This window comes from Dromiciops gliroides, chromosome 2 (genome assembly GCF_019393635.1).
Source record: "Dromiciops gliroides isolate mDroGli1 chromosome 2, mDroGli1.pri, whole genome shotgun sequence".
NCBI classification, from domain to species: domain Eukaryota; kingdom Metazoa; phylum Chordata; class Mammalia; order Microbiotheria; family Microbiotheriidae; genus Dromiciops; species Dromiciops gliroides.
Genome location: NC_057862.1, coordinates 82,462,904 through 82,489,455, shown reverse-complemented (window position 1 = coordinate 82,489,455; position 26,552 = coordinate 82,462,904). Strand labels below are relative to the sequence as shown.

General features: G+C 37.6%; 1 protein-coding gene across 6 annotated transcripts in view; it reads left to right on the top strand.

The window, feature by feature from the left end:
• The window catches only part of HECTD2 (HECT domain E3 ubiquitin protein ligase 2), a 125,234-nt gene that overhangs the window by 22,305 nt on the left and 76,377 nt on the right, over positions 1-26,552 (top strand). For all 6 annotated transcript variants that reach the window (XM_043990061.1, XM_043990057.1, XM_043990060.1 and 3 more), the window contains one exon: positions 24,298-24,427. In XM_043990061.1, the coding sequence (XP_043845996.1) occupies positions 24,298-24,427 (130 nt within the window). The remainder of the gene's footprint in view (positions 1-24,297; positions 24,428-26,552) is intronic.

Sequence of the window (26,552 nt, the reverse complement as noted above, 5' to 3'; positions counted from 1 at the left end):
CCCTCCCTGAGGTGGTAAACAATCAGATGTGGGCTTTCATGTGTGCTTATGTAAAAACATTACTAATTAGTCATTTTGTACAAGAAAACTTGAATAAAAGAAAAAAAATGAAAGAAAGTAAAAATAGCATGCTTCAATCGTATTCAATCAATATCAATTCTTTCTTTGGAGGTGGATAGTATACTTCATCATTAGTCCCTTGGGATTGTCTTAGATCATTGTATTTCTGAGAATAGTTAAGTCATTCACAGTTCTTCATCAAACAATATTGCTGTCTCTATGTACAACATTCTCTTGGTTCTGCTCACTTCACTATACTTCAGTTCATGCAAATCTTTACAAGCCTTTCTGAAATCATCCTGCTTGTCATTTCTTTTCTTTTTTCTTTTCTTTCTTTCTTCCTTTATTTTGCAGGACAGTGAGGATTAAGTGACTTACCCAGGGTCACACAGCTAGTAAGTGTCAGGTGTCTGAGATTGGATTTGAACTCAGGTCCTCCCGAATCCAGGGCCAATGCTTTATACACTGGACACCAGCTGCTCCCCCCCACCCGCTAGTCATTTCTTATAATACGATAATATTCCATCCAATCATAGATGACAGTTCGTTTATCCATTCCCTAATTGATGAATATTCCTTTGATTTCCAATTCTTAGCCACTACAAAAAGAGCTGCTATGAATATTTTGTACAAAGAGATCTTTTTCTCTTTTGGGGGATGTCTTTGAGATATAACCTAGCAGTGGTATTGCTGAATCAAGGTTTTGCACATTTCTATAGCCCTTTGGGCAAAGCTCCAAATTGCTCTCCAGAATGATTAGATCTTTACATAACTCCACCAACAGTGGATTAGCATCCCAATTTTCCCACATCCCCTCCAAACATCCAATATTTCCCTTTTTTTGTTACATTTGCCACTCTGATAGGTGTGAGGTGATACCCAAGAGTTGTTTTAATTTGCATTTCTCTGATCAATAGTCATCTAGAGCACTTTCTCATATGATTATAGATAGGTTTGATTTCTTTGTCTGAAAACTGCTGTTCATATTCTTCGACCATTTATCAATTGGAAAATGCCTTGTATTTTTTTTAATAAAGTATTTTATTTTTTCCTGTTACATGTAAGATAGTTCTCAACTTTTGTTTATACAAGCTTTTCAATTTCAGATCTTTCTCCCCTACCCTCCCCCTCCCTCTCCCCTCCCCTAGACAGCAGGTAATCTGATATAGGTTTTATATATATATATATATATATATATATATATATATATATATATATATATACACATAATAACATTAATCATATTTCTGCATTAGTCATGTTATAAGAGAAAAGTCAGAGCAATGACGAAAAACCTCAAAATAGAAAACATACAGCACCAAAAACAAAAGAAATAGTATGGTTCAATCAGCATCTATACTCCACAGTTCTTCTCTTTTTTCTTGGATTTGGAGATCCTCTTCTATCATGAGTTCCCTGGAACTCTTCTGTACCATTGCATTGGTGAGAAGAATTAGTCCATCACAGTAGATCAACACTCAATGTTGATGATACTGTGTACAATGTTCTTCTGGTTTACTGCTCATCTCACTTATCATCAGCTCACGTAAGACCCTCCAGGGTTTCTCTGAACTCATCCTGCTCATCATTTCTTACAGCACAATAGTATTCCATTGCATTCATATACCACACTGTCTAGCCATTCCCCAATTGATGGGCATCCCCTCAACTTCCCAATTCCTTGCCACCACATAAAGAGCAGCTATAAATATTTTTTGTACATGTGGGTCCCTTTCCCCTTTCCATGATTTCTTTGGGGAAAAGACCTAAAAGTGGTATTGGCTGGGTCAAGGGGTATGGCACAACTTTATCGCCCTTTGGGCATAATTCCAAATTGCTCTCCAGACATGGTTGGATCAGGTCACAGCTCCACCAACAATGAATTAGTGTTCCAATTTTCCCACAGCTTCTCCAAACATTTATTATTTTCCTTTTTTGTCATTTTAGCAATCTGATAGGTGTCAGGTGGTATCTCAGAGTTGTTTTAATTGCATCTCTCTAATCATTAGAGATTTAGAGCATTTTTTCATATGGGAATAGATAGCTTTGGTTTCTTCATCAGAAAACCTGCCTGTTCATATCCTTGACCCATTTCTCAATTGGGGAATGACTTGGATTCTTATAAATTTGATTTAGTTCCCTATATATTTTAAAATGAGGCCTTTATCAGAAGTACTGGCCATAAAAATTGTTTCCCAGCTTTCTGCCTCCCTTCTAATTTTGGATGCATTTGCTCTGTTGTACAAAATGTTTTTATTTAAGTGTAATCAAAATCATCCATTTTGCATTTTGTAATATTCTCTCTCTCTTGCTTGGTCATAAACTGTTTTCCTTTCCAAAGAATCTGAAAGGTAAACTCTTCCTTTCTCTCCTATTTACCTATGGTATCACCTCTTACGTCTAAATCGTGTATCCATTTTGACCTTATTTTAGTATAAAGTGTCAGATGTTGGTCCTATGCCTAATTTCTACCATACTATCTTCCAGTTTCCCAGCAGTTTTTGTCAAATACTGAGTCCTATCCCAGAAGTTGGAGTCTTTGGGTTTATCAAACACTACATTACTAGTGTCATTTACTACTGTGTTTCCTGTGCCTAGCCTATTCCATCTTGTATGTTTCATAAATTTGACTCAGTTCTCTATATATTTGAGAAATGAAGCCTTTATCCAGAAATCACTCTTTTCAAAAATTCTTTCCCAGTTTTCTGTTTCCCTTATAATCTTGGTTACATTAGTTTTGTTATCCAAACCTTTTTTACTTTATGTAATCAAAAATATCTATTTTATATTTTTTAAATGGATCCGTGGTCTCATAGATATGGAAATTCCTCCAGTGATGCAAGGCATGCCCATGCATGCCCATTCTGTGACTCTTGTCCAAGCCTCTTGTCATTACAGGGAGAGTCCACAAACCACATACTGAAGGCCTTCCTTGCTTTCTCCTAACATTGCAGGGAATACCATGGAGCACTCTGTCTGTGTATCATACCTCAACACAGTATCAGCCTGCTTTCTCTTTTAACACCCTGTATGTTTTAGCTTTCTCCTATATACCATGCATGGGTTTATACAGAGATGTTTGAGTTTCATTGATACTTTATTTAGACATTATACTATAACATAAGATGCTATTAAACCTGAAAGAGTAGCCTGCATGGAAAAACTAATCTTTTTTCTTGTAGCTTTTGACTATGGTTTTCTATACCTTGAAGGAACAGGAGAGATAAGTTCTAGTTCTGCCACTAATTAGTTATGTGATCGTAACCAAGGTCACTTCCCCTTTCTGACCCTCATTTTCCTTGTTTTCAGAATGAGGAGGTTAGACTAGATGACTTCAGAGATTTGCTTTAGTTAGTCCTAAGTTGGATACTTAAAGTTTTTATAATCTTCTGGACTTTTACTTTTAGCCTCTAATCAACTTGTTTTGCTTTTAAAAAAATTTAAAATATAGTTATTGTTGGATGGAGAGGCATTTTGTCATATTGGGTGATCTGGAAGACCAGGCTTTAAAGCCAAGGAGATCTAGGTTCAAATTCTAACCTCTGACAAGAATGAGGCAGCTAGGTAGTACAATAGATAGAGCTTTTGGTCTTGCAGTCAGGAATACTGAATTCAAATCCAGTTCTCAGTCTTCTTAGCTGTGTAATCCTGGGCAAGTCACTTGATCTCTTGGCTGCCTCAGTTTTCTCAAGTGTAAATTGGGATAGCAATAGCACCAAATTTCCAGGGTGTTTGTGTGGATAAAATGAGATTATATTTGTAATGTGCTTTGCAAACTTTTAAGTACTATATAAATGTTAGCTATTATTATTATTATTATTCTACCTATGACTGGCAAGTCCTTAATCTCTCAGTGCCCTAGCACACTATAAGTTGCAGAAAAGTTGCTGATCTGCATTGGTAGGAGAGAATTTCTTCATTGTGGAAACTATCGACATCATTGAAATATCAGGTTCTGACCAAGAGAAAAAAAAATTACCTATGTTGGAGAATGACCTGGAAAGTGCTGAATCTTTCATTTGAATTAAGCAAAAGTAAAGCAGTGTGTTATTTGATTGTATGCCACCAGTACCAAAGGTAGGAGCTGGCATCCTGCTTAATGGAGCTTTGATCCCATTCATTGAATGTTCCCTAAATGATTGCAGATTGTGGCTGTATGTCTTCTGTACCTGTCCTTGCTTGGTGGCAAGCCTGATGGAAGTCCTCACCTATGTTTGTCACAAAATGTCCACTCATTGTAGTGTACCTTCCTCCAGTCCTGCTGATGATGGGAACAACATTCAGGCTTTCTATCTGTCAGCATTTCGTATTTGACCAGCACATCTTTTCCTTTCATACATTTCCCTGACATCAACTTTTATTTTTGTTCTTTGTCAAAGTTGCTTCATTTACTGAATGAATGCTGAAGCCTGCTCACATACAATGGAATTTTGATCATGTTCTCTTTCAAGAAGTGATCAGTGGATTCTTTCTGTTTTCATTTTAAAATCTGGTAGAGGTGGGCTGTTTTTCATGATTTCTTGAAATACAATGCCTAGACTCTTTTTGTCATAGCTTATGTCTATGTCTAATAATTCTTAAATTATCCCTACTTAATCTGTTTTCCTGATCAATTGTTTTTGACATGAGATACCTTACATTTTCTTCTATTTTCAACCTTTTCACTTTGTTTTAACATTTCTTATTATGGGTCATTAACTTTTTGTTTGTCCATGTTGATTTGTTAAGTTTGTTCTTGGGTAAGGTTTTGTACCTTCTTTGTGCCAAACTGTAAATCCCCTTTCTATTTTTTCTTCTGTAACTTTGATTTCTTTTTCCATTTCTTTCCTCTAGTGCCCTTATGTAATTTAAAAAATTTTAATTGTTAATTTTGAAATAAAGCAAGCATTTCAATAACATAGTAAAAAAAAGATGATTGCACACGAAACTGAAGATCTGTTATGTACAACTTGCTATTCCTTTTAAAATATGTAATAAAGTTACCTATGTAACTCTTTTTTTTCCCCTTTTTTCTTACCCTCCCTCCTCCTGCCCTAGAAATGGTTTACCATTAGACAAACACATACATATTACATATATGGTAAAATATTATTTTATACATACTTTTTATATTATCAGATTCTTTGTCTGGTTGCAGATAGTAGTCTTAGGTCCTTTGGTAGGTTAATTTGAATATTTATAATAGTCAAAATTGACTTCTCCACTCAAAGTTTGTTCTCAAACAATACAAGGTACTATATTCATTTGCTGATGTAAATTGTATATCTACTCTCTTCCACTGAACTACCTTTCTATTTCTTAGTACCAGATAGTTTTGATAATTAGTGCCTTATAATATAGTTTAATATCTAATGCTGCTAAACTTCTTTCCTTTACATTTTTATTAGTTCTTTCACTATTCATGACTTTTTGTTCTTATAAATGAATTTTGTTATGACTTTTCTAATTCAGCAAAATAATAAATTTAACCAGGATGGCTTTGAATATATAAATTAGTTTAGGTAATGTCATTTTATATAATTTCAAAATGCATCATTTCTTCAAGGAATTCTAATTGAACTTATCTTTAAATCATGTTTTTCATTGAAGCTTTACTTGTAGGTTTTTTGGAGTTCTTTTCCTTTTCTGGGTTTGTGTATTGAACATCCCTGGCATAGTAATACCTCTTTATCTTCTTTTGTTTGTTTATTCTCCAATCTTCCTGTCCAGATTGGTACTTTGTATTAAGTTTAAGCTTTGTACAGTTCTGGTAGGGACTGTCCTGACATTATATGGGCCTGGCTTGTCTTATCTCTTATCCTGTTGCTGGATCAGAGTGCGTAGCCCTGTTCTTTGCCTAGACTGCATGATCCCTTTTCTTAGGAGAGACAGAGTCAAGGCCCTCTTCTATTCCAGAGATATGTCTGGTTCCCAGCTTCTTCTTCTGGGTAGAGTGAAAGTACAGTGGCCCCTGCTCTGGAAATTGGAGTATCAGTACTGAGGTCCTAAATTATGTTGCCCAATTCTAACCCCCTCTCCTCCCACGATCCCTTTCTTTCTATTAGCCATGCTCTGAGTCCAACATTCTTATCCATGGGTGCTGGTTTCCCCCAGAGAGTTCTAATTTTCCTTCTCTTGAGGCAGGATGTGTCCATGGAGGCACATTATCTCTGAGGGAGTGGGTCTCCTTATGCAACAACGCCCTGCAAAGTAAGACACATTGTAAGGTATCCACTTTCCATTACAAGATACATCTATCTCTCCTTATGGGAATATTCTCCAGTGAGACCCAGCCTCCACTGAATAAAGATCTCCCTCTTTTTTTCACCTTGTTTTAATACCTCCCTTTGCCTCCTTTCTTGCTGAGGGACTAAAGAAGTTATAGTTCCTTTATTGTTTAGCATAGACTAGATTAGAATATGTTACACATTTCCCTTCATCCTACACCCCATTTCTTTCCTTATATGCACCCCCCAACAAAATACATTGATTCACTGGTAGATGTGGTTGTGGATTTTAGAACATGCTATTTCAAGCTTGGTCCTTCATTGTAACTTCTATTTCTTTAGATTCTGTTTTTTTCTTTAGCCTCTTACGTACTTACCGGCCATTCTGTTATCATTTTTAGCCTAATACATACCATTCTCTTTGTAGTTTGTTTTTTTTTTTAACTCTCGAGTTGGAGTGATTTAGTTCATTACTTGTGCTTTCCTTGGTAGTGGTAATTATATACTTTCTTTTGCTTCTGTTGATTCCAGTATTTGTAAGTAATCTACCCACATCTTCCCCCATTCCCCAAGAATGCTTCAAATGTCTCTCTTATAATGAAAATTGCTCTTTTTTCATTAATGATTAGGTTCAGGTTTGGAAGACATATCATTTTGGACTATATCTTAAGCTCTTTTGTTTTTCATAATATATTATTCCATTGCCAGCTTTAGTTTCTAGTTAGTGTGGAATAATCTTGTATTATTTGAATTTCCTTTCTTTTATATTTGAATATCTTTCTCCTGGTGACTTGCAGCATTTGTTGTTCATCATTGTAATTATGAAATTTAACCATTGTGTGTCTTGGACAGTGAGGTGATCTGTGGGTTCTTTTGATAGGTACTTTGTTTATTGTATTGAGTAGTTTTAACAGCTTTTTTGTTATTATTTCTTGTGCCATGATGGTCAGGTTTTTTGACTTCCCGTGTTCTTCTGGGAGGCCTATGAGCATTAAGTTGTCTCTATGCATCTTGTCTTTCATATGAATATGTTTTGTTTGTATGGAGATCTTTTTTTAAAAATGTTATTGCTTTTTTGCTTCTCTTCTTCCAGATTGTCCTTCATTTTAGTATATTTATATTTCCAACCTATTGTTCTTTCTTTGGCTTTTCATAGAGACTCAACACTATGGATTCAAGTTTTTCTGTTCTGCTAATTACTTCTGCTGTGCAGGCCAGCAATTTTGCCACTTGTTCCATTCTAACCTCTGAAGATTCTGATTTTTTTTCTTGAACCATTCAGGAACTTCCTGCTGTGATTCCATGTTTTCTTGGGGATCCAAAGTGTTCTCTGTTTCATTAGATATTGGTTTAATTTCAGTTTCCTTTGTCTTGTAACATTTATCTAGATATGTTTATAATGTTTTAAATGTCTTAAAACTGTTTGCCTCTTCTAATTCTACTATCTTCCTTGTTAATTTATCTGCTTGTACTCTAGGTTTTAAATTGAGTTTTCTTCCTCCAAAGATCATTGGTGATTTTAGTCTTTTTTCTTATATTTCCGTGTCACTCACTTTCTGACTCCTCCCCCTTTGATGTCTGGTTAACCCTGGGAACTGGACCTCAGACTCCACTCCCTTTGAGGAATGTAATGTCTGCGGGCCTGGGCCCTTGACACAGGAAGCCTCTGGGGGATAGGACGGCCCCAAATGGATTCCAGTCCCTTTTTTTTTTTTCAAGCTTAATGTATTCCCAGGATTTTTGCCACCCTATTCCAATTCTCTGTTTAGCTCAGGAAATATCTGACACTTTGTAGACTTGGGAGAGGGATAGATGTGAGAGTTAGGGCAAAATTTCTGCCAATTTAGTCTTCCTGAGGGATCACTCAGGCAGAGCACAGTTCTACTCTCAGATATTTTTGCCTTCTCTGCATATAGCTGGATGGAGTTGAGATCTAGTGTTTCTTGTAACAGATTGCTGAAGGAAAGATGTGAGTGGGAAATGTCGGCAGAGACTACAGTAGAAGGTAAATCCCTAAGTAGATATCACCCCAAGCCAGTGGGTTAAGTTTGTGTGCCCTCCCTCAGTTATTAGGGCTATTAGGAGAGGGGTGCTGATTGAGTGATGAAGATTAACATTATTTTAATTCATAAGACTTTTATCATGTTGAGCTTTTTGCTTTCTTTTCCTGTGAAATCAGCTGTAATACATTCTGCTATATAATTCCTCTCTTGAGCTGTGAGGGAGTGGGAGAGGGGAGAGGTTCTCAATCCCCCTTTTGTTCTTTTTACAGCACTTGATATTGTTGATGAACCTCTACTACTAGATAGTCTTGGCTCTCTAGGTTTTGTGGTTCCCTTGGTTCTCTTCCTACCTGCCTTACTCTCCATCTTTTTTGATGGATCATTATCTATATCATCAAGTCATAGATTTGGAGTAGGTAGGGACCTTAGAGGCCATGAAATTCACTCTTGTCATTTTACAGATGAGAAAAATGAGACACAGAAAACTTAAAGGATTTACCTAGGTTTATCAAAAATATCAAGTGCTATAAAAAGAACAAAAGTACAGATGAGAAAAATGAGACACAGAAAAGTGTCTGAGATGGGGTTTAGACCTAGGTCTTCCCAATTCCAAGTACAACACTCTGTCCACCACAATACTCTATCCTGAGCCATGCTCTCTTTTTTTCCTTATACTCTTTCACTTGGATCATAAGCTTCTATGGATTATCATCTCTACCCAGGTATAGTTCTTTGATTTAGTACTTACTTTTTTTACTACTTACTTTATTTTTTTCATTTAAATTTTTATTTTTAATTTTTCTCAATTACATGTAAAGATATTTTTTGAGTTCCAAATTTTTCTCCCACCCTCCCTTCCCTCATTCCTCCCAAGACCAGTAAGTAATTTGATATAGATTATATATTACTATCATGTTAAACATATTTCCATATTTATCAGAACAAAAGGAAAAAATGCAAGAAAGAATAAAAAAGAAAAATAACAAAAAAGCAACAACAAAAATGAAAATAGTATGCTTCTGTCTGCATTCAGACTCTATAAATCTATTTTTGAATGTGGAGAGCGTTTTCCACCAGAAGTCTTTTGGCATTGTCTTGGATCATTGTATTGCTAAAAAGAGTTAAGTCTATCATAGTTGATCATCCTACAGTGTTGTTCAGGCCATGTACAATGTTCTCTTCATTCTATTCATTTCACTCAGCATTAATTCGTGTAAGTTTTTCCAGGTTTTTCTGAAATCCATCTGTTTATCATTTCTTACAGCACAATAGTATTCCATTACATTCATATTCCATAACTTGTTTAGCCATTCCCCAATTGAAGGGCATCCCCTCAATTTCCAATTCTTTGCTACCACAAAAAGAGCAGTTATAAATATTTTTGTACATGTAGGTCCTTTTCCCTTTTTTATGATCTCTTTGGGATATAGATCTAGTAGTGGCATTTCTGGGTCAAAGGGTATGCACAGTTTTAAAGCCTTTTGCACATGGTTCCAAATTGCTCTCCAGAATCTTTGGATTAGTTCACAGCTCCACCGCAGTGCATTAGTGTTTCAATTTTCCCACATCTCCAACATTTATCATTTTCTTTTTTTGTTATATTAGGCATTTGGATAGGTGGTACCTCAGAGTAGTTTTAATTGTGATTGAAAACATTTTTTATATGGCTGTAGATAGTTTTAATTTCATCGTCTGAAAACTGCTAATTCTCAACTGGGAAATGACTTGTATTCTTATATATTTGATTTAGTTCTCTATATATTTTAGATATGAGGCCTTTATCAGAAACATTGTCTGTAAAAGTTGTTTTCCAGCTTTCTGTTTTCCTTCTAATCTTGGTTGCATTGGTTTTGTTTGTGCAAAACCTTTTTAATTTAATGTATCCAAAATGATCTATTCTGCATTTCATAATGTTTTCTAATTCATCTTTAGTCTTAAATTCTTCTACTCACTATAGTTCCAACAAGTAAACTATTTCTTCTTTTTCTAATTTGCCTATGGCATCACCCTTTATGTCTATATCTTGTACCCATTTTGACTTTACTTTGTTGTATGGTGTAATATGTTGGTCTATGCCTAATTTCTGCCATACTATTTTCCAGTTTTCCCAGCAGTTTTTGTCAAATAGTTCTTATCCTGAAGGCTAGAGTCTTTGGGTTTATCAAACAGGAGGTTGCTGTCTTCACTTACTGCTATGTTTTGTGTGCCTAACCTATTCCACTGATCCTCCTCCCTATTTCTTAGCCAGTACCAAATAGTTTTTTGTTTGTTTGTTTGTTTGTTTTTAGTGAGGCAATTGGTGTTAAGTGACTTGCCCAGGGTCACACAGCTAGTAAGTGTTAAGTGTCTGAGGCCGGATTTGAACTCAGGTACTCCTGATTCCAGGACTGGTGCTCTATCCACTGTGCCACCTAGCTGCCCCTAGTACCATCTATATCCTTACAGTTTATCTTCTGCAAGGAAGTTCCATATAGACATTTTTTCACTACTCATCACTTAGTCTGAATACATCAAAAATCAGAATACATCAGAAGGCTGTATCCAGCTCCATCATTTGATTGCTTTTTTACCCTGAGTAAATGATATTCCCCTTTTGTTCCTCCATTTCCTTTGCTTCAATGTTTGCTATTTTTGAAGAGAATTAGGAACAATTCATGAAAGTAACAGAGAAGATTTAGACTTGATATAAGCATAAGGAGGATTGACTAGGGGAGTTCTCTCGATAGAGTATGGACATGTCCATTATGTACCTTGTTAAGAGGACAAAGACAAGTCCAGATTAGGTCCCAGAGATTGAGGCTACCCAAAATCAATTAGGTTTGTTGGAACTGCCCTTTGGCTCCTCCTAGTTTTAAGATCAGTTGGTTAGAGTATGGACATGCCCCTAATGTCATTTAGTTGGCTAGAACTCTTTTAGAGAACATGCCCTTGTAGAGCTACTTGTCTATTCTATTCTCTTATAGTAAAATAGCATTGCTTTACATTTTTCTTGCCATTTCTCTGTTCAAAGGACAGACCAGAGTGTAGCAGAGCAGACTTGGGTCTTCATGGGGAGTGGGGGTGTGGGGGAATGGGAGAAGGAATGGGGAGAGGAGAAGCAAGGCAGCTTGTGTATATGAACAGACCCCAACCTAGGACCTATTAATAGATATCTTGGCATGTCATGGAGAAGTCCATGGTAACTGTGTGTCCTCACCCAGTAATATCCTAGTTTATTTGTGAGATAGTGACAGCCTTAGGGCTTCCCTTGAGAATAATCGCAACCTCAAAAAATCAGAGCTTTGACTTTCCGAAGAGAGAAGGAAAGTACCCAAGTACTGGTCTCATGGTTGCTGAGCTGCTATCTGCCTATCATCTGCTAGTTGTCCTCTCTTCAGGGCCAGATATCTGCTGCTTTCTGCTACCAACTGCTGTGATGCAACAATTAGCAAACCCTTGAAAGAGAGACTTATTCAGTGACTATGTGTGAGCTGAGACAATGAAATTTCCCCTTTTCTCATGAAACACTCTGCATGGGCATCCAGAGGAACCTAAGGACCAAAAAAAAAGTCTAGGTGAAGGAGACAAGGCCATTAGCCTCTGCTCCTATTCCATATGCCTGCCTTTATTATGTATATCTGCTAGTAACCACTGGCTTTTGTGCTACATCCCCTCCAGCACAAAAATGTTGGTATTTTTGCCTTTATACATCATACTCTGAATCAATATATAAGCTGCCCAATCTCCGATACTGTCCTTGGCTATATTTCAGTGTATTCGTAAATGATTTTTAAAATACTAACCTTGAGACAGTAATGGGCCTAGAACACTATAGCTAGTTTAAAAACTAGTTATACATAATCCACCAAAATTAGTTTAGAAAACTTGGTTAGTTCATTCTACTATATAAAGAATATAGTTTAAAATTTTTCTTCTACAGTTTAATTTGATTCTTTGTAACAAGCTGTTGCTATTTATTCCTTTTTCTAGTTTTGAGACTTATTTTATGTCAGTAATTTCTCCATTTCTCTTCTTATTTATTTTCTCTTACATATATGATTCCTCATGCCTGTATATTCCTAGAATTTAATTTTCCCCCTTGTCCACTTAGTAATACTATGTATTGTATTATTATTACAGGGTATTAAAACACTGTGCTTAAATCCCATTTTAACAAACTCTGTGGGACTACAGAATTGATTTGATTAGGGAAATTGTTGCAATGTATAAGTTCCTTGAAATCAAATTCCTAGGAACTAGTGATTATAAAAGCTAACACCTGGCTTGCCCACAGTGAATTATCAAGTGAATAGAAGTCTTTGAATCTATTGGGGCTTATTATAATCAGAATGATCACTGCAGAAGAAAAATGAGTTTGTTCTGCACACACGGGCAAGCATCTATGGCAGAGATGAGTGTAAGGTCAGTGCCCAAACTGCAGATGGGAGTGAGGCATATAGCAAAGCTGAGAGCACATAGGTGGAGTTACAACTGAGTATGTGTTACTATGGCTCTTGTTCCAGAGGTTAATCACTAGGCTATTTCCATTCAGCTTTGAGAATGTCTTTTTCATGAGGCAGCTATAAAATGTGAGCAAGGTGCCAGCCCACTGAATAAAAGATTCAATATTAAATATAAGAAGCCACCGTTAGAAAGAAACCCTTCTTGACTTGGCTTAATAATTGATCCATTTGTTCAGGTGGGTTTTAATGTGTCCATGTAAAAGAAAACAAGGTTCAATCATTCTTGGAAGTCTCTAGTAAACTACAGAGTTTTAACAGGTTCAAGCTGGACCTATTAATTAGTTTTCATGTAAATGAAAGATCATGACAAAATTGCTATAGCAAATGTTACATTTTTTGTTGGAAGGAGCCTTTCTGAGTAAATTTAGGAAGCTGATAGCAATATCAGCAAGCCAATCAAACTGAGTCTTGACCAAAAGTAATAAGAAGAGGTTTCTGGCAAAGAGAGCTAGAATGAGAGCTGTTTAGAATTAAGTTGTTGGGGCAGCTAGGTGGCACAGTGGATAGAGCACCAGCCCTGGATTCAGGAGGACCTGAGTTCAAATCCGGCCTCAGACATTTTACACTTACTAGCTCTGTGACCCTGGGCAAATCACTTAACCCCAATTGCCTCACCAAAAAAAAAAAAAAAAAGAATTAAGTTGTCAAGAAGGCATTTAACTCCTACATTCTGATAAGCAGGAGACTAGAGGCTGAGGCATATCATAAATGGCCAGAAGAATAATCTTAAAGCTCAGATTTATCACTTATATATCCCTGTGTTCATAAGTTAGAGGTAAATCAAATATCCACTATTAATTTAATAATAAATTATATATGGCAAAATGCATTAGTGAGTAGATTTTATGTTATATGCATGTTACTCTCCATTATTCACATTAGGTAGCCTAACTTTTGGACCTACACACTGTGAGATTAAAATTGGATATTAGATCATAAATCTACCCTACTTAACCTTTCCCTTAATTTATCTCCTAGACTAGTAAATGGAAGAAGCTTCTGGTTTTCTAGATAGAGCTTTTATTGTATGGTAGTCACAAGGTGATGTTGATTAGAAGGATAGGAAAGTAGAAATACAATACAAATCGTCTTAAGTCTAGGCTTAGTCTATATTCCATATAAAACTCACCAAAAGCGGAAGGCCACCTTTGGGGTGAGAGACCGAGTCAAGCGCGTGCTGTTAACTGAGAGCCGGGCCGAATCAAACTCCAGTCCGCATCTGTCTATGCAGTGCAGCCAGGAGACCAGCGGAGCAGGAAAAAAGGCCCCACTTCCGTTCTCTCCTTGCCTTTTTTTTTTTTCCCTTACTTTTTTTATTTTTTATTTTTTTTGTGAGATATTTTATTTTTTCCGTTACATGTAAAGATAGTTCTCAACTTTTGTTTATACATGTTTTACAATTTCAGATTTTTCTCCCTCCCTCCCCTCCCTCCCCCCCTCCCCTAGACAGCAGGTAATCTGATATAGGTTATATCTATATATCTCTATACATATACATATAGATATATATATATGCACACACATATATATACACATAATAACATTAATCCTATTTCTGCATTAATCCTGTTACAAGAGAAAGAATCAGAGCAGTGATGCAAAACCTCAAAATAGAAAAAAAAACAACAGCACCCAAAACAAAAGAAATAATATGGTTCAATCAGCATCTATACTCCACAGTTCTTTCTTTCTTTTTTTTTCTTGGATTTGGAGATCCTCTTCTATCATGAGTTCCCTGGAACTCTTCTGTACCATTGCATTGGTGAGAAGAATATAGTCCGTCACAGTAGGTCAACACTCAATGTTGATGATACTGTGTACAATGTTCTTCTGGTTCTGCTCATCTCACTCATCATCAGCTCACGTAAGACCCTCCAGGTTTCTCTGAACTCTTCCTGCTCATCATTTCTTACAGCACAATAGTATTCCATTGTATTCATATACCACAACTTGTCCAGCCATTCCCCAATTGATGGGCACCCCCTCAACTTCCAATTCCTTGCCACCACATAAAGAGCAGCTATAAATATTTTTGTACATGTGGGTCCCTTTCCCCCTTCCATGATTTCTTTGGGCAAAAGACCTAAAAGTGGGATTGCTGGGTCAAAGGGTATGCACAGCTTTATTGCCCTTTGGGCATAATTCCAAATTGCTCTCCAGAATGGTTGGATCAGCTCACAGCTCCACCAACAATGCATTAGTGTTCCAATTTTCCCACAGCCTCTCCAACATTTATTATCTTCCTTTTTTGTCATTTTAGCCAATCTGATAGGTGTCAGGTGGTACCTCAGAGTTGTTTTAATTTGCATCTCTCTAATCATTAGAGATTTAGAGCATTTTTTCATATGGGAATAGATAGCTTTGGTTTCTTCATCAGAAAACTGCCTGTTCATATCCTTTGACCATTTCTCAATTGGGGAATGACTTGGATTCTTATAAATTTGATTTAATTCCCTATATATTTTAGAGATGAGGCCTTTATCAGAAGCACTGGCCACAAAAATTGTTTCCCAGCTTTCTGCCTCCCTTCTAATTTTGGATGCATTGCTTCTGTTTGTACAAAAAAATTTTAATTTAATATAATCAAAATCATCCACTTTGCATTTTATAATATACTCTATCTCATGTTTGGTCAAAAACTGTTCTCCTTTCCAAAGATCTGATAGGTACACTATTCCTTTCTCTCCTAATTTACCTATGGTATCACCTCTTATGTCTAAATCATGTATCCATTTTGACCTTATTTTAGTATAAGGTGTAAGATGTTGGTCTAAGCCTAATTTCTGCCATACTATCTTCCAGTTTTCCCAGCAGTTTTTGTCAAATACTGAGTTCCTATCCCAGAAGCTGGAGTCTTTGGGTTTATCAAACACTACATTACTAGTGTCATTTACTACTGCATTTCCTGAGCCTAGCCTATTCCATTGATCTACCACTCTATTTTTTAGCCAGTACCAGATAGTTTTGATGACTGCCGCTTTATAGTAAAGCTCCAGGTTTGGTACCACTAACCCACCTTCCTGTGAATTTTTTTTCATTATTTCCCTGGATATTCTTGATTTTTTGTTTTTCCAGATGAATTTTGTTATTATTTTTTCTAGCTGTATAAAATAATTTTTAGGTAGCCTGATTGGTATGGCACTGAATAAGTACATTAATTTAGGCAGTATTGTCATTTTTACTATATTAGCTCTGCCTATCCATGAGCAATTGATATCTTTCCAATTATTTAGATCTGATTTGATTTGTGTGAAGAGTGTTTGGTAGTTGTGTTCATAGAGTTCCTGGGTTTGTCTTGGCAAGTAGACTCCCAAGTATTTTATATTACCTACCGTTACTTTAAATGGAATTTCTCTTTCTATCTCTTGCTGCTGGACTTTGTTGGTCATGTATAGAAATGCTGATGATTTATGTGGATTTATTTTATATCCTGCTACTTTGCTAAAGTTGTTAATTGTTTCAAGTAATTTTTGACTTGATTCTCGAGGATTCCTTAAGTATACCATCATATCATCTGCAAAGAGTGATAGTTTTGTTTCCTCCTTGCCTATTCTAATTCCTTTAATTCCTTTCTCTTCTCTGATTGCTAAAGCTAACATTTCTAGGACAATATTAAATAATAGGGGTGATAATGGACATCCCTGTTTCACCCCTGATCTTATTGGGAAGGCCTCTAATTTATCTCCATTGCATATAATACTTGCTGATGGCTTTAGGTAGATACTGTTTATTATTCTAAGGAAAGCTCCCCCTATTCCTAAACTCTCTAGTGTTTTTATTAGGAATGGGTGCTGTACTTTGTCAAAAGCTTTCTCTGCATCTATTGAGATAATCATATGATTTTGGTTGGTTTTCTTATTGATGTGGTTGATTATGTTAATAGTTTTCCTAATGTTGAACCAGCCCTGCATTCCTGGTATAAATCCCACCTGGTCATAGTGTATTATCCTGGTGATCACTTGCTGTAATCTCCTTGCTAATATCTTATTTAAGATTTTAGCATCAATATTCATTAGGGAAATTGGTCTATAATTTTCTTTCTCTGTTTTTGCTTTGCCTGGTTTTGGTATCACCACCATATTTGTGTCATAAAACGAATTTGGTAGAACTCCTTCTTCACCTGTTTTTCCAAATAATTTGTATAATATTGGAATTAATTGTTCTTTAAATGTTTGGTAAAATTCACCCGTAAACCCATCTGGCCCTGGGGATTTTTTCTTAGGGAGTTCATTAATAGCTTGTTCAATTTCTTTTTCTAATATGGGTTTATTTAAGGATTTTATTTCCTCTTCAGTTAACCTGGGCAGTTTGTATTTTTGTAAATATTCATCCATTTCATTTAGATTGTCAAATTTATTGGCATACAGTTGGGCAAAATATTTCCTAATTATTGCTTTAATTTCCACTTCATTGGTGGTAACATCACCCTTTTCATTTTTGATACTGGTAATTTGGTTTTCTTCTTTCTTTTTTTTAATCAAATTAACCAGTATTTTATCTATTTTATTGGTTTTTTCATAAAACCAGCTCTTAGTTTTATTGATTAATTCTATAGTTTTTTTGCTTTCAATCTTATTGATTTCTCCTTTAATTTTCAGGATCTCTAATTTAGTGTCTAATTGGGGATTTCTAATTTGTTCTTTTTCTAACTTTTTAAGTTGCATGCCCAATTCATTAATCTCCTCTTTCTCTTTCTTATTCATGTAAGCATTTAGAGCTATAAATTTTCCCCTAAGCACTGCTTTGGCTGCATCCCATAGATTTTGGTATGTTGTCTCATTATTGTCATTCTCTTGGATAAAGTTATTGATTGTTTCTATGATTTCTTGTTTGGCCCATTCATTCTTTAGAATGAAATGATTTAGTTTCCAATTGATTTTCATTCTACTTTTCCCTGGCTCTTTCTTACATGTAATTTTTATTGCATCATGATCTGAGAAGGATGCATTTACTATTTCTGCCTTTCTACATTTGACTATGATGTTTTTGTGCCCTAATACATGGTCAATTTTTGAAAATGTGCCATGTACTGCTGAGAAAAAGGTATATTCCTTTCTATCCCCATTCAATTTTCTCCAGACATCTATCATGTCTAACTTTTCTAGTAATCTATTCACCTCTTTCACTTCTTTCTTATTTATTTTTTGGCTAGATTTATCTAATTCTGAGAGGGGGAGATTCAGATCCCCCACTAGTATAGTATTACTATCTAATTCCTCTTGTAACTCATTTAACTTCTCCTCTAAGAACTTGGATGCTATACCACTTTGCGCATACATATTCAATATTGATATTACTTCATTATCTATAGTACCTTTAAGTAAGATGTAATTTCCTTCCTTATCTCTTTTAATGAGATCTATTTTTGCCTGCACTTTGTCTGAGATAAGGATTGCTACCCCTGCCTTTTTTACTTTAGCTGAGGCATAATATATTCTGCTCCAGCCTTTTACCTTTACTCTGTGTGTATCTCTCTGCTTCAAATGTGTTTCTTGTAAACAGCATATTGTAGGGTTCTGGTTTTTAATCCACTCTGCAATTCGCTTCCGTTTTATAGCAGAGTTCATCCCATTCACATTCACAGTTATTATTACTGACTGTCTATTCCCCTCCATTCTATTTACCCCCTTTGTACTTTTCCCCCCTTCTTTCACCCTATTCCTCCTCACCGACGTTTTACTTCTTACCCCTGCCTCCCCCAGTCTGCCCTCCCTTTTTATCACCCCCCTCTCTTTTCTTTACCCTTTTCTCCCTTGCTTTTGTCCTCCCTTCTATCAGTCCCCCCCTTTCCCTTCCCCTTTTGTTTCCCTAAAGAATGAGTTAAGTTTCTTTATCCCAATGAACGTATATGTTATTCCCTCTTTGAGTCAAATCTAATGAGAATAGGGTTGAAACCATGTTCCCCCCTCCTTTCTTTCCCTCTATTATAATAGGGTTTTTTCCACCTCTTCATATGATATAATTCATCCCATTATACCTCCCCTTTCCTCTCCTCCCCATAGACTCCCTTTTTATCCCCTTAATTCTTTTGTATCATCACATCAAAGACAATTTATATTTATACCCTCTATATAAAGTCCTTCTCTCTGCCCAAATACATTTACAGTTCTTAAGAGTTATGAGTATTATCTTCCTGTGTAGGGATATAAACAGTTTAACCTAATAGGGTAACTTTTTTTTTTCCCCTCTGTTTACCTTTTTAAACTTCTCTTGAGTCTTGTATGTTGAGATCAAATTTTCTATTCAGTTCTGGTCTTTTCACCAGGAAAGATTGAAAGTCCCCAATGTCATTAAATGTCCATCTTTTCCCCTGAAAGAAAATGCACATTTTTGCTGGGTAATAGATTCTCGGCTGCAATCCAATCTCCTTTGCATTCCGGAATATCATATTCCAAGCCTTGCGGTCCTTTAATGTTGAAGCTGCCAGGTCCTGAGCAATCCTGACTGTGGCTCCATGATATTTAAATTGCTTCTTTCTGGCTGCTTGGAGTATTTTCTCCTTCACCTGATAATTCTGGAATTTGGCTACAATATTCCTTGGAGTTTTCCTATTGGGGTCTCTTTCAGGACGTGATCGATGGATTCTTTCAATGATGATTTTATCCTCTGATTCTATGATATCAGGGCAGTTCTCCTTAATAATTTCCTGGAATATGGTATCTAGATTCTTTTTCTGGTCATGGCTTTCAGGCAGTCCAATGATTCTCAGATTGTCTCTCCTCGATCTGTTTTCCAGATCAGTTGTCTTTCCAATGAGGTATTTCACATTTTCTTCTATTTTTTCATTTTTTTTATTCTGCTTGACTGATTCTTGGTGTCTCATGGATTCCTTTTCTTCCAACTGTCCCACTTTAATTTTTAAGGCATTGTTTTCTTCAGTGAGATTATGCACCTTTTTTTCCATTTGGCTAAGTGAATTTTTTAAGGTATTGTTTTCTTCAGTGAGATTATGTACCTTTTTTTCCATTTGGCTAAGTGAATTTTTTAAGGTATTGTTTTCTTCAGTGAGATTATGCAGCTTTTTTTCCATTTGGCCAAATGAATTTTTTAAGGCTTTGTTTTCTTCAGCTTCCTTTTCCAAGCTGCTGATTCTTTTTTCATAGTTTTTTTGTTTTGCTTTCATTTCTCTCCCCATTTTTTCTTCTACCTCTTGCAATTGATTTTTAAAATCCTTTTTGAGCTCTTCCAGGAAGGCTTTTTGTTCTTGCGACCAATTCACCTTCCCTTGTGAGGCTTCAGATGTAGCCAATTTGAGGCTATTGTCCTCATCTGAGTTTGTGTTGGCTTCTTCCCTATTGATACAGAAGCTCTCAATGGAGAGGGCTCTTTTTTGCTTCTTACTCATTATTGCAGCTTATTTATTTATTCTTTAAGTTGAGGTCTGCTCTGGGGGCACCAGGGTCCCTGTTTTGGGCTTCTTGTGCAGGTGTATAGGTGCTGTGTGACCGGGCTTTTACTCTGAGGCCTTTATGGTGTGTGGAGATGCCCCGCCCTGCACTTCCTGTATGATTGTGCTCAGCCAGCCAGGCGCCAGAACCCGGCGTCTGATCCCGCCGTTCGTGGCCCTCTCGGCCGGTGCAGGTAAGTTTTTCCACTGTCCTTCTTGGCCACCAGATTTTTGAACCAGGTTCCGGGAGCCTCAGTTGTTCGGCTGTGGCCCGCAGCTCCTGCTGACTTGCCCCGACCCCCTCGGCGCTGGGTTGCTGCCCTGCGCTGGGCCTCCCTTTTGCCCGAGTCAGACCGACCTTTTCCTGAAGTCTTCTAAATTATCTCTGGTTGGAGGACTGTGTCTCTCTGTCTCTTTGCAGGTTCTGTAGTTTCAGAATCTGTCCAGAGGCTTGATTTAATGTTCGTTTTGAGGGAACAGAAGGAGAGCTCAGGCAGCTTGCTGCTTCCTCTCCGCCATCTTGGCTCCGCCCCTCTCTCCTTGCCTTTTTTTAAATTTTATTTTATTTTTTTTTAATGTATAAGGTATTTTATTTTTTTCCGTTACATGTAAAGATAGTTCTCAACTTTTGTTTATACAAGCTTTACAATTTCAGATTTTTCTCCCTCCCTCCCCTCCCTCCCCCCTCCCCTAGACAGCGGGTAATCTGATATAGGTTATGTCTATATATCTCTATACATATACATATAGATATAGATATATACACACACACATATATATATATATATATACACATAATAACATTAATCCTATTTCTGCATTAATCCTGTTACAAGAGAAAAAATCAGAGCAGTGATGCAAAACCTCAAAATAGAAAAAAAACACAACAGCACCCAAAACAAAAGAAATAATATTGTTCAATCAGCATCTATACTCCACAGTTCTTTCTTTCTTTTTTTTTCTTGGATTTGGAGATCCTCTTCTATCATGAGTTCCCTGGAACTCTTCTGTACCACTGCATTGGTGAGAAGAATATAGTCCATCACAGTAGGTCAACACTCAATGTTGATGATACTGTGTACAATGTTCTTCTGGTTCTGCTCATCTCACTCATCATCAGCTCACGTAAGACCCTCCAGGTTTCTCTTAACTCTTCCTGCTCATCTCTCCTTGCCTTTTAAGCTTGCACCCCAGAAGTTGAGTGCTCAGCAGGCAATCTGGCCTGCGTCGCAGGCGGACTGGTGTGCGTAGCTCATGCTGTTGGTCTCCTCCCCAAAAGGGTGGTCCTAAAAAAAACTGGCGTCTCTCCATTATCTAACTGACTGTTAAAACTTTTTACCACATTCCCCCCTTTTGTTCCTCAAGAAACAAAATATTTCCTTGACGGAACAGTAAAAAGAATATAATAACTATTGCTAACTAATAATATGTGAACAACAATATAGAAAAGGAAGAGAGGAAAGTTTTGTCCAGAGGGGCGATTTTTTTGTCCTCATGCACCGACGCTTTGACATTAGTCTTGCAAAGGGAGAGCCTCTGCAGAGAGTACATGTTACAGATAGTGTATATTATAACAGAAAGGAGATAGTAAAAACTAACAAAACATATAAAGTCTCTGAGTTCTCTTGTCTTCTTGAAGTGGTAAGATGTCATCAGGAGGAAACTGGATTCTGGACTCTGGTCTGGATTCTGATCTGGAAAAACTGGATTCTAGACTCTGGTCTGGAAAGCTGGATTCTCTTCTTTAATTGTTTGAATTGCTGTATTTTTACTAAACCTTAGCATAGCATTGTCAATGATCAAATTAATAAATTCCATTACAACACTTAACTTGGAATGACCTTCTGTGGTGTTCAGGGAGAACTAGCACGATTTGCAGGGCTGCTTATCTACTGTTGGTGTCCAAGAAGCTATAGCATGCACAGTAGCCACACCCCTGTAAAACATCTCAACAGATGGGCTAAACCAGGTTGAGGGTAATTGAGGGGCCTCAAACCCATTGGTGAGTTAGGGGAGTGTCTACCCCAAGCCTGTGAAGATTTCCCCCTGGCAGAATGGGTGGATGAGAACCATTTGTTCTAACAGCCATAAAGGTAGCTGAAGCAGGTGCTATGAAGCACCTTAGTCAGACATTGAAGATATCAAGGTCATCTGCTGCATCCCAGGCTATCAGAGGTCATCCTAACCTTTGTCCTGCCCCTGGACTCTGATGACCCTGGAAAGGAGAGTGAGGCTGAGGACTTGGTACAACTCTGCCTAAATTGAATCCAATTCATGCATGCATCAAGATGTCACCCAGTGATGTCATTGGTCCTCTTCAGAAATGAAAGGACAAACAATAACATTGACTCAAAGTACAATTATACCACCTAGGAAGAATTCTCAGTCAATCTGAGAGATTGACCTTTTAAGAGACACCAGCCTTCAGAATAACCTTGAATAAAACTAGAAGATTGAACTAAGATGATTTATGGGATTCTCCCTGGCTGTAAATTTTAATTGACAGTGTGCCATCTGAATGCTTATATATTTTTTTAAGTTGAGGTCTGCTCTGGGAGCACCAGGGTCCCTGTTTCAAGCTTCTTGTGCTGGGGTATAGGGACTGTGTCACTGGCTTTCTACACTGAGACTTCTATGGCTTGTGGATTTCTCGCCACCCTAGGCTTGCTGGCAGCATGCGCTGGGATCGGTAGGCCTGGTTGCGCCTGTCCTGTGTGTGGCCCTCTAGCTGGCAACCTGCCGTCTTGGCTGGTGCAGGTGGGTTTCAACACTGCCCTGTTGTGCCACCAGCTTGTTGAGCCAGGATCCAGGGGCCTCAGTTGCTCGGCTGTGGCCCACAGCTTCCTGCTGACTTGCCCTGACCCCCTCTGCATTGTGCTGCGGTGTGCTGCGCCTCCCTTTTGCCCGAGTGAGATCGACCTTTCCTGAAGTCTTCTAAATTATCTTTGGTTGAAAGATTGTGTCTCTTTGCAGGTTCTGTAGTTTCAGAATCTGTCTAGAGGCTTGATTTAATGTTCCTTTTGAGGAAACAGAAGGAGAGCTCAGGCAACTCAATGGCTTCTCTCTACCATCTTGGCTCCATCCCCCTGAATGCTTATATTGTGTAATTTAAGATTCTAAATGTGGATTCTAATCTGTTCCCCCAGTTTTGGGGGAAACTGACTAAAATCACTGATAAAACGAGTTTAGGTTTTTAAGGGTTTATTGGAAAATAGAAAAAGATTGAGAACAGAATTCCAACAGCCTGGCATTCCTATCTTTCCTCAAATTTCCTTTGAAGCCCTCTGCTACCACCACCATCAAGTCAGGAACCCAAAAGCCCCCAAGCGCTCTCCGAGCAGGCTCCCTTTCCTCCTTCCTGTCTCCTCCCAGAAAATAGGAGGCTTCTCAAGTTGATTGGCTGGTAGCCTTGATAGACAGCACCCATGAGCAAACATCATTTCCTGACGCCAAGGAAAAGCCACAATGCCTCTGAGGCATTTCCTCATGGTGGAGCTTTCCCACAGCAAGTCTCCAGTAGGTGGCATCATTCCAATCATTACAATATTAAGGGTAATCATGACATGAGAGGTAGCTATTTCATAGTGGACAAAGAGCTGGTCTCTAACTCTGGACCTGGGTTTAACTCCCACTTCAGACACCCACTATTTGGCAATCACCTCACCTGTCTCAGTACCTAAGACAACTCTGAGATTAAAAGGTGCACAGTGAGTGCTGCTCTGCATGGGTGGGAGGGAGTTTCCTCACTGAAGTTACAGTTCTGGTCCCAAAATGCATGTGTAGGTTGGGGATGCCCTTTGAGAACTCCCTCAAATAGCACCTTGTCAGTGCAAATTAATGATCAGTCTAACTAGTCATCTGCAGATTTCTCAGGTATCTTTTCTAAAATGTCGATAATCGATTTTTAATTGGACAGTGTTAATGAAGATTGTCATTGTATCACCTAATTTGAAATTTGCTTCCAGCAAAAATTCAGTACTTTGTAAATATAAAAGCATCAGATATACCTAGTTTCAAATTAAGAAACTTATTGCAAATATATCTGTGATGCAGTTAATGGAAATATTATTTAAAGTGGTAGGTATTTAAGTATACTGGGAAAAAACACTTTGCTACAATGACTGCCTTCCTATTTCCAGGAGGTGGAGAGAGGAGCCAAAGGCCAACTTTCTACGTTCAACAGTTTCATTTCATCTGTTAGCCAGAAGAAAGAAGTGGTTGAAAAGAGAAGTTCACCCACACAAGTTGTTACACCTAACGTCAAGAATGGTAAATTAAAGCATAAAACTTTTGTTCTAAAATTCTGAAACTGTGGCAGGAACTAATATGTCTAGCCATTTTATGAATATTAAACATATTTTCTCTGACCTTTTGAAAAGATCTTTTAAACTTAAAATAGCCATGTAATTATCAGCAAATTCATATGCTTTAGACACCATGAAATTTTCCAGGCAAAAAGATATATTGTTATGTGTGTGTATATATATATATATATATAAAGAGAGAGATAGTTTTATATATAGTTAGATATTGTTGCTATTTTATATATATATATATATAGTTATATATATATATATATAGTTATATATATATATAGTTATATATTGTTGCTATTACTGCCACTGTCTTCTTACATTCTAGCCCCTAACTCCACCCTCCTCAACTATCTAGGTCACAGCCACAGAGTAAATTAAGTCTGTAGCCATGTAGGAGTGGTCTCTCTAGGCTCCCAGAATTCTGTTTCCTGGAGAAGTTCCTACTCCCTAGGCCCAAATTTCAAAGTTACAGCTCTGACTCACAATAGTCATGTGACTTTTGTAGCCATAGAGTTCTTCTACCCTATTAAAAATTATCATGTTATAGTGTTGGTGCCAGGAGTACCAGTAGCAAAAAAATGAAACACAAGAAAACCACTGAGGCTGGCAAGCTAAGCTTATGTCTCATTGCCCTGAGGCTTCCTTTCCTTTCCTCTGCTTTTATTTTTATTCACTTAGCCAAAAATCTTTCCTTGGGATGATTGGGAAAGAATAAGAGAGTGAATTAGAGAGAATGATAGTCTCTGAGGTGGAAGAGATGTTAGACAGCAGCTAGTCCAACCTCTCACTGGATAGCTGAGGGCAGTGAGGCTCACCTCCGGAGAAGTTAAAAGTCTGACCAAAGTCACAGAGACCTAGTACTGGAGCCCAAAGCATCCAACCCTTAGTATCTTCCCCACAACACAGAACCCAGTCACCCTTTTCACCTTATTTTTTCTGCCTACTCATAGATGTTGGTTGAGCACCTGACAGAGGCCAAGTCCTGTTCATGGTTCTTTCTATGTGAGACTCAGTGAAGAGTAAGACAGAATCAGTGCCTTGACTTCCCCAGTTGTTGCTCCCCTTCCCCCATCATGTTCATGTAGCTATGACTGTTTGCCTCCAGGACCATGTAAGTTTCTTGACAGCAATAACTATCCTGCTGTTGTACATATAACCCCAGTGCCTAGCACTGTTCCTGGCATAGGCAATTAACATCTTTGTTTATTGATCAATTGATTATCCTTAGTGAATTTATAATCTTATTGAGAAAATAACATATACATGTATACAGATAGGATGCAAGGAAATATATAATAAATACTAAGTGACTAACAGCATAAAGAATTATTCAGTGGTTAGGACAGTGACCTCCAGAGAGCTAATCTAGAAATTAGGTGGGAGATTTTTCCATGTGGTTTGGAGCTGAAAGTGTGACTTGAGATTTGCCACACAAATATCCCCACCTGTGCCTCCTGAAATATACCAAATCAAATAAGGCAGTCTGCATAGGTGCTCCTGTTTTCTATTTTCCGGTTGGAGAATAAGCACATATAACATATACTTCATCATTGTGCAAAAGCCTTGTCAAGATCACATTTAAAGACTTCTACCTCACCTTAAATAGTGAGGGCTTGGAGGCACTAGAATGGAATTTTGTATGTGTATGGGGGGAGAAAGAGGTTGGTATCTGGGAATGTATGCTTCAGCCCCAGGCTGGAGGTCTAGCTTGAGGTGCAAGATTGCCCCTCCTCCTTCATTTAGCCAAGCTGAGTCCTTCACCATGAGGCCCTCATTCCACTGCTGTATCCTTTGCCTGCTGCCCCTACGCACCTTCACTTCCTCCGTGAGTTAGGAATTTGGTTGGATGGAGTTATTGACTATCCTTCAGGAGCACATACCTGATCTTCTGGGGAGCAGGCTTTTTCACTCTTCCCAGCACAGCTGCTCCCAACCAAGGCAGACTGGCCTGTGTACCTTATCTCATCCTGCCAGGCAGGCAAAAGCACTAGTTCTTGAGTAAGAGAGTCTAGATTTAAATCTGACCTCTGATGTTTACTGCCTGTGTGACATTGGGCAAGCCCCCTAACCTCCCTGAG